Source organism: Eleutherodactylus coqui, chromosome 6, assembly GCF_035609145.1.
Source record: "Eleutherodactylus coqui strain aEleCoq1 chromosome 6, aEleCoq1.hap1, whole genome shotgun sequence".
Taxonomy (NCBI): Eukaryota; Metazoa; Chordata; class Amphibia; order Anura; family Eleutherodactylidae; genus Eleutherodactylus; species Eleutherodactylus coqui.
In genome coordinates, this window is record NC_089842.1 from 171,546,833 (window position 1) to 171,557,963 (window position 11,131).

The 11,131-nt window shown below is 45.9% G+C and overlaps 1 protein-coding gene across 1 annotated transcript in view; it reads right to left on the reverse strand.

Moving 5' to 3' along the window:
* MNAT1 (MNAT1 component of CDK activating kinase) overlaps window positions 1-9,176 on the reverse strand; it is a 156,118-nt gene extending 146,942 nt beyond the window's left edge. Inside the window, exon 1 of the mRNA XM_066608206.1 lies at window positions 9,034-9,176. Within this exon, the coding sequence (XP_066464303.1) occupies window positions 9,034-9,122 (89 nt within the window). The 5' untranslated portion in view covers window positions 9,123-9,176. The remainder of the gene's footprint in view (window positions 1-9,033) is intronic.
* Between the last annotated feature and the right edge of the window lie 1,955 nt (window positions 9,177-11,131).

Below are 11,131 nucleotides of genomic sequence, written 5' to 3' on the forward strand. Positions count from 1 at the left end.
GTGGCATATTACGGGACAAGTCTGTACTCCTAGTGGTCAAAAATATAAAAAAATACTGTGCTGTTTGGCAAACAGAGGCAATCAAAGAATACAGCGGACTTATAGTTAAGAGTCTCACTGCCAGTGGCCATACTTACCTGTACACTAATACAAAGATATATAAGAGCGGGTACAAACCCCACTGCCCAGCAGAATGCAGACAGGTAGTTTGCCATATGGAGGAGCAGCGCACAAGTGCAAGATACTGAACAGCCAATCACACACCTAGCACATACCAGGGGGGTCTGTTTAGTATTCTACTTGCACGTTAAAAAAAGCATACAAAGGGTGCCAGTCCCACTGATATGTGTAGTGCACCACGCAGGCTTACAGTCTAGTAATGACGCCGCATACGATACAGTGTGGCTTACTTTGAGATGCAGGACAACCTGCCAGGCTGAATTATATTTGGCGTCATAATGCTGGGTTCCCACATGGCATATTCCCAGCGGAAATCTCGTGGCTTGGCCGCAGTGAAAAAACGCAAGATTTCTGCCAGGAAAGTGCCGCTTCAAAACCCGTGGCACTTAGCCGCGGGTTTTGGAGTGGCTTGGCTGCACGCTTTTCCATTGCGGCCACGCTCCTATAGAAGAGAGCGCGGCCGCAACAGAAAAAAAAAAACGAATGGACATGCTGCAGCCAGCAAATCTGCGCCGCTACGCTGGCTTCTGCCGGCTTTGCCACGATGGATTTGCCGCGGTGAAATGCCAGACGGAATTTCCGCGGCAAATCCACCCTGTGTGAACCCAGCCCAAGCCTGCATGGTGCACTGCTGATAGAATTTTAAAAATTCAGCTTTACCCCTTCATGACCACCCATACCCCATATTTAGTTCAAGGGATTTTGTCTTAAGGGGAAGAAAAAAAAAAATCTATCCTCACTTATTCCTCTACAGGTAGACTCCTAACGGCAGCTTTTCCTTGCTGAGCTCTGCAGTGCCCCGGGTAGCTCACCTTCAGCCGGCCTGTTATGAAGGCTGCATTCCTCGCATTCTCCTTCCTGCAGGTCAGGGAAGGTCAGGTCCCTGTGACATAGCCTTCACCTCCTAGGAAGGAATGCTGATGTATTGCAGAGACAGCGGACATGAGCAGTCTCTGCTACAGCTCAGCACTCTCTGCAAGGCTGTGAACTAGTAACGTAATGTACATTGCCGGGCAGGAAGAAGACTACCTGTGAATGTATGTAATATCACAGGAAGCAGAGGAATCAGTCAGCTGGAGGTGAGGTGACCCGGGGGACTGCAGGAGACAGGAGAAGATCAGGGAGGAGATGGGTGAGGTGAAGATCTGGTAAGTAGCCTGACGGGGGAGGAATAGGTAAGTATATAATTTATTTTTTTTTTATAAATGACAGAACCCCTTTAAAGGAGCTTTATTCTGATGCGCCATCTTTTGACGGTGGCTGCATGACAAGCCTGGTGTGGGTCTCCCGAACCAGGGAGAGTGGGTGCTCAGCTGTCAGATGATAGCCTGGCACTTCCTCTAACAGCAGGGACCGTAAAACCTCAGATCAGTGATGGCCTTTTAGAGACCAAGTGCCCAAACTGCAACCCAAAACCCACTTGTTTATCGCAAAGTGCCCAGGGGGCGCCTAGGATAAGCGCCACTGAGTGAATACTGCCTTACAAAAAAACAGAATAGAAAGTGATCAAAATGTAGTGTAACTCAACAAATTGTGCCATTATAAAGTACAACTGACCCCGCCAAAAAAAACCCTTAGGCTGACTGGTATGAAAATCAGGCAAACGATTTGTGTGTTGCGAGATGCACAAATCTTACCATACACAACAGCAATGTTTTCCTGCATGGCACCGCGATGCTACGCAGGAAACAAATCGTGGCATGTTCTAGCTAGCTGCATGATTCCACATTGCAGCCCCAATGTTTCCAACGGGGCCGGCCCCATTCAAAGCAATTGGAGTAATCAGTGATCCCCTTGGAGTTATATAGTACATTATATGTATCCAAAAATTATGCTATTAAACAATACAACTTGCCTTGCATAAAACAACCCCTCATGCAGCTATGGTAACAGAACAATTAAAAAGTTATGCTCCACGAATATCAAGATGGAAAAATGAAAAGTTATTTGGTCATTAAGGCGCAAACAGGCTTGGTCACTTAAAGGGGTTGTCCGGTTACCAGACAACATTGCTGTAATAGCTATAATTGTCTTAAAACAACAAACAGAGCAGTATTTACCTGTCCTCTGCTGCGGGGATCCAGCACTGTTGCCCCACATCCTCTCATTGATTGCTGTGGAGGACGACGTCAGCGGAAGTCACCTGACCGCCTCAGCCAATCAGAGGCTGCAGCATCACCGCCCGTACTCCTCGCATCAGCACGCATATCCTGGGTTGTCATGATGTCAGGGGTTCAGAACAGAGACACTGTAGCTTCTGATTGGCCGCAGCAGTCAGGTGGCTTCCGCTGACATCATCTTCCACAACAATCACCAGGAAGACGGCAGGGCAACAATGCAGGATCCTCGCTGCAGAGAACGGGTAAGTACTGCTCTGTTATTTTAAGACCGTTGGAACTATTGCAGTAATGCTTTTGAGTAAAGTGTTGGCAAGCACCTCTTAATTTAGATAGCCAAATACAGTGAAACTCCATTCACTCTAATGGCCATTAAGACCCAAACAAGAAGACTGAGAATCTAAAGCCAAATGGTTCTATAAAATACAAAAACAAGCATTTAGGGGGAAGATGTATGAAAACCAGTGCAAAAGATACATGGAATAATTGCTGATTGCAAGAAGTGAGGTTCTCTAACTTTTTCGCTTTTTTCCTATAAAAGATGCCTTTAAAAAAAGTTAGAAGAGCAATCTGATTGGTTGCCATGGATAACTTCTTCACTTTGCACCAGTTTTGCTAAAGCTCCATACTTTCATTTTTTAGTTTGGACTCTGTCTTAAAGGAGTTCAATGGGCCTTTCAGTTTGCTGACCTATGTTCATAATAGGTCATCGTTTTTAGATAGGCCAGGGTCCACCACTCATTAGCTGATCCCAGGGCCCACTGTCGACGCAGACAGCGTTGTCAACATTGCAGCAGCCCGGTCTTTACAAGTGCTAGATTAGATTCTGGTCTTTTCGATGACCGTTGAAATAGATAACACTCATAAAAGATAGAGAATCTTAAAAAGGTTCATTCGTTATTGATGACCTATTTCAGAATAGTTCAATAGTTGATCAGCCAGGGTCCACCGATCAAGATCCCTGCTGATCCCCTGGCCACTGCTGGTGTGGAACAGCACTGGAAGCAGATACCGCTGTCAACATCGCAGTGGCCCGATGTGGAACTACAGGCACGGCTCTGATTGAATTCAATAGTGGCTGTGCGTACAGTTCCACACCGGGCAGCTGCAATGTTGACAGCGATATCTGCTTCCAGTGCTGTCCACGCTGGCAGCAGGCCTGTGGATCAGCTGATTGGCAGGTATCCCAAGTGGTATATAAACATTCTCAATTAAAAGGAATTTTCTTCTACCTCAAAAGAGGCATATAACTTAAAAGTACTGAAAAATACAGCATAGATAGCAATTATGATAAACTACTATAGGAAACTTCATAGGCTGCAAAAAAACGTCCCCAGAGCCTTGCCGAAAACAGACACGGGGGGGAAGGTCAAAATCTGAACATTCAGTGAAATGCTAAAAAAAAAGCAGATTGTAAAAGAAATTCTTTGAGCTCAACAGAAATAACAAGGTTAATTGAGTAACTGCTTGTGGTGGTCTCACACATTTCCATCCAATGACTTAGGTTATAAAGCAGCTTTGGCATCTCTCAGCAGCCCGATGTCTGCTGCTTAAGCCAGTTCTCTATGTCTTTGAAGAGTGCTGCTTCAGCTGCCAGATCCTCCGAGTCAAGGGCACAGCAGCTGAACCTGCAGACCGCACAGGAGCTGGCCGTGCACAAGATGCGAGGCGCTCGGTGTGGTTTTCATGAGTGACACTACTCCTGGCACCAGCCGGCCACCTAATCCAGGAGGAATCCACTCTGGACGCGGCAACACAGGTGTCCCAGCAAGACTGACAAGTCAAGACGACGACAACTCTGGAGGTAATGCTCACCAAGATGTCCCATGGATGCAGGAAAAAAGGAATGTCAACCACTGTTAGTATGAAGCGAGACAATTTATCAGGAATCCATTAAATTCCCCTTTTTCCCCCCATTTGAATTTCAGATTAATAGCAGCGGTCAACTATTTGCACTGCAGTTCCATTTATTTCAAGGGGACTGCAGAAGATAGGCAAGCTCAAAGTGAATGCAGGGTCAGCGCACAGGTTTGACCGCCGCTCCATTCATTCGGAATTCCCTGTTCTTGTGAATGGTGTTGGCCCCACCAATCCTAAAGTTATCCCCTACCCTGTGGAAACGGGATAGTTATGTTTCATGTGACAATCCCTTTAATTAGGTCATCTCCGATTACAGACGTTCACTTTCCCTTTTCTTCTCTATATGGCCATGATGACTACTACCAGCCATGAATTGTCTCTGTGGAGTTTGCTGCACAGGCAGGTTTTACTTTATCAGCATCCTGCCCAACGCCAACATCAAATCAACCTCAAATGACCCCAAAATAATTGTGCCAAATACGGTAGTGTCCTCAAATGTAGAAAAGCCAAACAGAAAGTCCCAGCTCACATGAATGGTTCGGATTCCGTATGTGAGCCCGGCCGGTGACCCTGCGTTCTCCAAGTACCTGTTTTGCAGAGGCTCGCAAGCGGTCATGCACAGTACATGTCTTTTCTTTCTACTTCTATGTTTGCATTTCCCGCACAGTCGCCTAGCAATGATGCGGGTAGCTGCAGCCGATATGCAATGTTAATTTTCTATGGGCTGTGGGTCACATACCTCCATTGACTTCACTGGAAGCAATCCGGGTGGGTTCCGCAGCAAAATAGACCATGCTGCAATTTTCCTTCCGCGTAACATGCAATTCGTATCCGCAAATATAAAAAAAGTCTAAAGCACATGCCTTTCAATACGCATGTTTTTCCGCATATCACCAACAATTCAAATCCAGTTGTGTGAGACTGGCCTAATATTGACCCTTTAGGTCTCACACTGTAATTGCACTCCTCCCCTCTAGTAATATTACCCCCTTTGAGCCCGACAGTGTTAGGTCATACAAGTTTAGTGTGCATTCACGGAAGGCTCCAGATGTACACGCCAAGTGTCCATAAGGTTACAATTACTCCAACGGAGGCCAAAAGTGTGTCTTTTTGGCCTCCATCTGGCCAGAATGGAATAGCATAGACGACCTCAAATATTCCATCCAACAGTGCTCAGCACCTTTAGGCCGGCTGCACCCGATTGTGCTGCTCCCATAGTCCTCATCTGCCCACACGGCATTGCTTCCTGGTTACAGGATACATAAATCCTGCCTGCATAAATTGATGGCTGTGATTGCTTCTTCGAGCGCCTTAGTTCAGCCAATCAATGCTGCACTTGAAGAACAAATCACAACCATCGTGTTGTGGAGGCGGGATTTATGTATCCCGTAACCAGGAAGTGATCCTGTGTAGGCAGCCGAGGACTGCAGGAATCACATTGCGGCTCTGGACCAAGCCTGCTGGGTATGTAAAATAAGATATACCCCAGAAATAAGCCCTAGCCCCTCTTTTGGGGGAAAAAAAGAAATACAAGACCCTGTCTTATTTTGTGGAAACCCGTTACTACAGCTATTTCTTGACTGGATACGAGGCACTGCCATCTGAGTGTCCACAGTGCTTATATTAGTCCTTTACTCCCCTCCTCTCTCCTATTCCCTTTTTCCCCTATTGTTAAGTTATACCTGTTCTCCCTAATAGGATTGTCCAGGGTTAGAAAAACGTGGCTGCTTTCTTCCAAACACAGCGCCCACCACAATGCACAGACAATGGTGGCGCTATGTTGGGAAAAAAAGCAGCCATGATTTTCTCACCTGGGACAACGCCTATAAATTTGTTCAGGTGCGCTTCATGGTGACATTTACTATATGTCTATTATTGGATTTCGTATTGCATTATCTTATTGCCTGGCGTTTGCACCTTGGTATATCTTTGTTCTAGACTTGTGTGCACCATTCACAAGCTTTACATTTTATTATTGTTAATTAAAAGTAATTTACCAGCAAAAAAAAAAAAAAAGCCACATTGCTGCTTTTTTGGGGGGAGTTTTATCACGTTCACTATACGGGCTTAGGGCTTATTTAGACGACCGTACATCGGCTCGGTTTTCACGGCAGGCCGATATACGGTGTCCTTGTCTGCAGGGGGGGGGGGATGGAAGAGCCAGGAGCAGGAACTGAGCTCCCGCCCCCTCTCTGCCCCTTGCCACTATTTGCAATAGGAGGGGGCGAGCCGGGGGCGGAGCTAAGTCATGTTGCTCAATGTATGACAAGCTGTAGCTTTTATTGGTACCACTTTGTGATACAAATGACTTGATTAGAGATGAGCGAATATACTAATTTCGAGTAATTACTCGATCGAGCACCGCGATTTTCGAGTACTTCCGTACTCGGGTGAAAAGATTCGGGGGCGGGGGGAGGCGTGGCGGAGCGGGGGGTAGCAGCAGGGAACAGGGGGGAGCCCTCTCTCCCTCTCCCCCCCCCACTCCAACCCCCCACTCACTCACAGCGCCCCCCGAATCTTTTCGCCCGAGTACGGAAGTACTCGAAAATCGTGGCGCTCGGGCGAAAAAGGGGCGTGGCCGAGTAGGTTCGCTCATCTCTACTTTTGATCCATGTTATTGCATTATTGTGAAGGCAAAATTAACAAAGAAAGCCAAAAGGCTCCATTTTTTTCTTCTTTGTTATTATTTGTCATGTAGAATAAACAGTGTGTTCAATAAACTGTGCGGGTGGTTACAGGTGCAGCAATACTAAGCAAATTTTTCCTTATTTTTTTGCAAAAAAAAGTATGCAAGAAAGGGTTTTATTTTTTTAACTTTGATTCTTTTTTACTATTTTTAGCATTATCCTCTGTCTCTATAGGGTACTTGAAGCTGCGCTGCAGAGCATCTGTATTATTAGATCTCATCTTTGCCATCAGAAACCAAGGAAAACCTGCAGGCCATTTTTGGGCATCCATTTGCCATGGCAATCCATTGGCCCTCCAAGATTGGATGGCAAAAGGCCAATAACCGCACAGAGTGAGCTCCCTTCCTTTATTAACTGCTTACATGGTGTGATCAGCATGGTCGCAGCATGTAAGGGGTGAACAGCAGGGACTGGAGTTCTCTCCGATCCCTACCATTGCAGCGGGACCCCAGCTGTCAGTTTCAGCCACCTCCCACTGCAGATGACACAAGCTCAGCTCCTGAGCTCACATCATCTAGATGTACAGCATTTCGCATGAACCACTTCCCTTCTATGTCACACATGTACATCATGGGGTCGGAAGAGGTTAAGCAGCCTGCAAATTGGGTTTACTGAAACTCCACTTACATTGTATAGGACTTTATTGCAAAGTGCTGATGTGGGTTTAACAACAAATGCGCAGTGTGCGAACCCATCTTGACGTTTCACAGACAGGAGAAATTAGCTTATTGATATACATAGCCCCTCCGAATGTGCGCCGTACAGACCCCAATCAGCTGCCTCGAAATGACACTGCAAGGTGCCATTCAGTTGTCAAGGCAACATGGAACCTTCTGAAGCTATCTAGGGCTGCTATGATTGATTTTCTAGAAAGATGTGTCTGTGGCGCACCCTCATAGATTGCTGGTCAGAATACAGGATAATCTATTATACTGCATAGGAGATCAAGTCCAAGCCCCCTGTAGGGACTAAGAAAAAAACAAACCAAAAAAAAAACAAAAACACAGTGCCAGAAATGCACTTTTTTGATCACCACATCCCAAAAAGAAAAAAAAAAAGTGATCAAAATGTCATATGTATCCCAGAAAGGCATAAATAAAATCTACAAGACCTCACACCAAAAAAAAAAAAAAAAAAAAAAAATGAACGCTCACTCAACCTGAGTCAACACAAAAAAAATGGGCAATTCAATTTTTTTCCATTTCTCTCTACTTAGACATTTTAAAAACTTTTGCAGCACATTATATGGTACGTTAAATGGTACCAGTGAAACTGTTCTCACAGAAAACAAGCCCTCATGTTAGATAAATAACTAGAAAAACAAAGGAGCTAGGATTTTTTGTAAGTGGAAAGGCAAAGAAGAAAATGAGAAGAAAAAAAAACATAAAAGGCTACAGCGGGAAAGGGTTAATGGGGTTGTTCCCTGAAATTAATCTATCGCCTACACACAGGATAGGGAATAAGTATCTGATCAGAGGGGGTCCAACCACTGGGAATGGGGTCTTGACTGTCCTGCAATGAACGCAGCAGTGGTCACATACAATCATTGATTCCTCTGGCCGAGCACTCACTACCTCCCGCAGTCCATTTAAACCAATGGAGTAGAAGTGCGTACAAGTGACCATCGGTGCTTTCTTTTGGGGGCGCTTGGGACCCCCGTTCTCATATTGGATGGTCGGACCCCCTCTGATCATTACTTATCTCCTATATAATGTATAAGCTAATTCTATGAGAAAACTCCTTTAATGTGTCCCATAGACACCAGCCGCTGCGCCATTACTCCCCATCCCCCCAGGGCAGGGGCATAACTATAGAGGGTGCAGGGGATGCGGTTGCACCCGGGCTCAGGAGCCTCAAGGGGTCCATAAGGCCTCTCTTCTCCATATAGGGAGCCCAGTACTATGAATAAACCATTATAGTTGGAGGCCCTATTACAGTATTTGCATTGGGGCCCAGAAGCTTCAAGTTACGCCTCTGCCCCAGGGTACATGTTATACGCCATAGCAGGGCTGCAATGGGTCAAGAAGAGACACAATGTGAGCAATAGAAGCCAATGAGAGACATTACATATACATTCCTACATCATGCTAGAGTGTGGCACTAGAGGTCCCAGCATGCTGCAGCAGACCAAGGACAGTGTCAGTCATACTAGCACAGCAGGAAGAGACATGGCAGCTGCCGGAACTCACAGTGTGTGGCCGCACACGTTCACCATCAGCTTCAGGGAAGGGTTGCGGTACTTGGTGGTCTTACACCTCGGGCAGCCTTGGTCATCCATCTCTTCTCATCACTCTGCACAGTTTGCCTAGCGGTGCGTCGCTCACACTCTTCCCCCAGGAACTTCTCCCGGCAGATTAGTTCCGCCTGTCAGCACGGTCCGGCCAGTAACCAGCGCCCTGCTGCAGTTGGTTTCTTATTCACAAGAAATTACATTATTTTTCCTTGTGATTTAATGAGGACTCATTTTAATACTAGATTATATGGCAGGGAGTCATCCTGAGGGTGAAAACTACATAAAAGAATTAAAAACTGGTACAAAAACAGGCATTAAAGTGGGCACCCAGGAGTGTGATTCAAAGGGTCGTACCATGATAGCAAATTATCCCCTATTCACAGGATAGGGGATAACCTGCTGATTGTGGGGTCTTACACTGAGACCCCCACCGATCTGAAGAACGGGGGTCCCGTGTCCCCCGTCCTCATTGTGGGGTTACTGCACCCCTCGCAGGGCGGAGGAGATTGAATGGATCGTTGGTCGCACAAGTGCAGCAACACTCCATTCATTTTTAGGGCGCCTTCACACTGGCGAGCCCGATATCCCATTTTAGTTCATGGGATGTTTGAGCGTCAGCGATGCCTTTTCCTGCATTTTTCTCGCACGATAGACAACAACAGGAGTTGCCAATGTTAAAATCACATCACACAAACATTGCAATTTCATGCATTGCGATGTGATAAATTAAAGGGCTCCATAGGGAAACATGGGCGAAACGCAGAAAGATAGGGCAGGCAGCGATTTTCAAATCTCATAACATCGCATGAGAGAAAACCATAGATGGGAGTGAAGTTACTGAAAAGCATGAGTTTCATAATTCTGCATTTTATCGCATCACTCAAAAATTGCACAATTTTCTCGCCAGCGTGAAGGCAGCCTCAAAGGCACTGCCGAGATAGTGCCGTCCAGGTATCTACGTTAGCCCCATTGAAATGTAATGGAGCGCTGACCGCGTACGTGCAACATCAAAATGGGCAGACCAACACTTTTTTAATGATTTCAATAGGTAGCTGGTGTTTTCAAAAAGTTTAATGAGTTTGGGCCACTGATCTAACACTGGCAGGGGACAGAGGGTGGTGCTGTGCATCAAATATAATTGGGTCTAGCCTGGCCAAAAGTGGTTCTAGGCATAAAAATTGGCATCAAAAGTAAGCAAAAGCCACTTTTTACTGATTTGAATAATTATTGTTTTTAAACGGTTAAATGAGTTTGGGGCACTAATCTCACACTGTCAGCATGTAGAGGGTGATGCGCCACATCAAATAGAAATTGAGTGTCTAGCCTGGCACAAAGGGGTGCTGATCATGAAAGCTGGCAACAAAGTGGGCAGACCACCACTTTTCACTGATTTGTATAAGCAACTGGTGTTGTCAAAGGGTTAAAGAGGTTTTCAGCTAAATACTATTGATGACCTATCCTCAGGATAGATACTTAACAGTTGATCGGCTGGAGTCTGTCGCTCGGGACCCCCAACTATTCAGCCCTCTGTCAGCACTACAACAGATAATGAATGGAGCACAAGCAGAAAACACCGACCCCTGTGTAGTGGCGGGTGCAGGTAATTGCAAGCTTGCGTCCCATTAAAATCAGAGCTTTGCCTGTAATTACAAGCGTTGGCCACTACACAGGTCAGAGCAGAGCGATCTGTTTCCACTCCATATCCTGTGTTGTAGTGCTGACGCATGGCACCCGACTAGCTGATGGGTTGGGGTCCCAAGGAGTGGACCACAGCAGATCAACTATCTGAGCATATGTCATCAATAGTATTTGTCTGGAAAACACCCTTAAACGAGTTTAGGCATCTGATCTTGCCCTGCCAACAGTGTATTATTGCTCTTAAAGTGACAGTAACCATTTACTAATTAAGCATTTCTTCTAACCGGCATTACGCACTTGCACATTCATTGCTTTCATATCTCCTCGAGGTGGCAGCAGCAAGGCACATGACATTTGGGTCTCTCTCAATTATGCTTCACTTGACTGCAGAAAAACCATTACATTGAGGTTCCTCA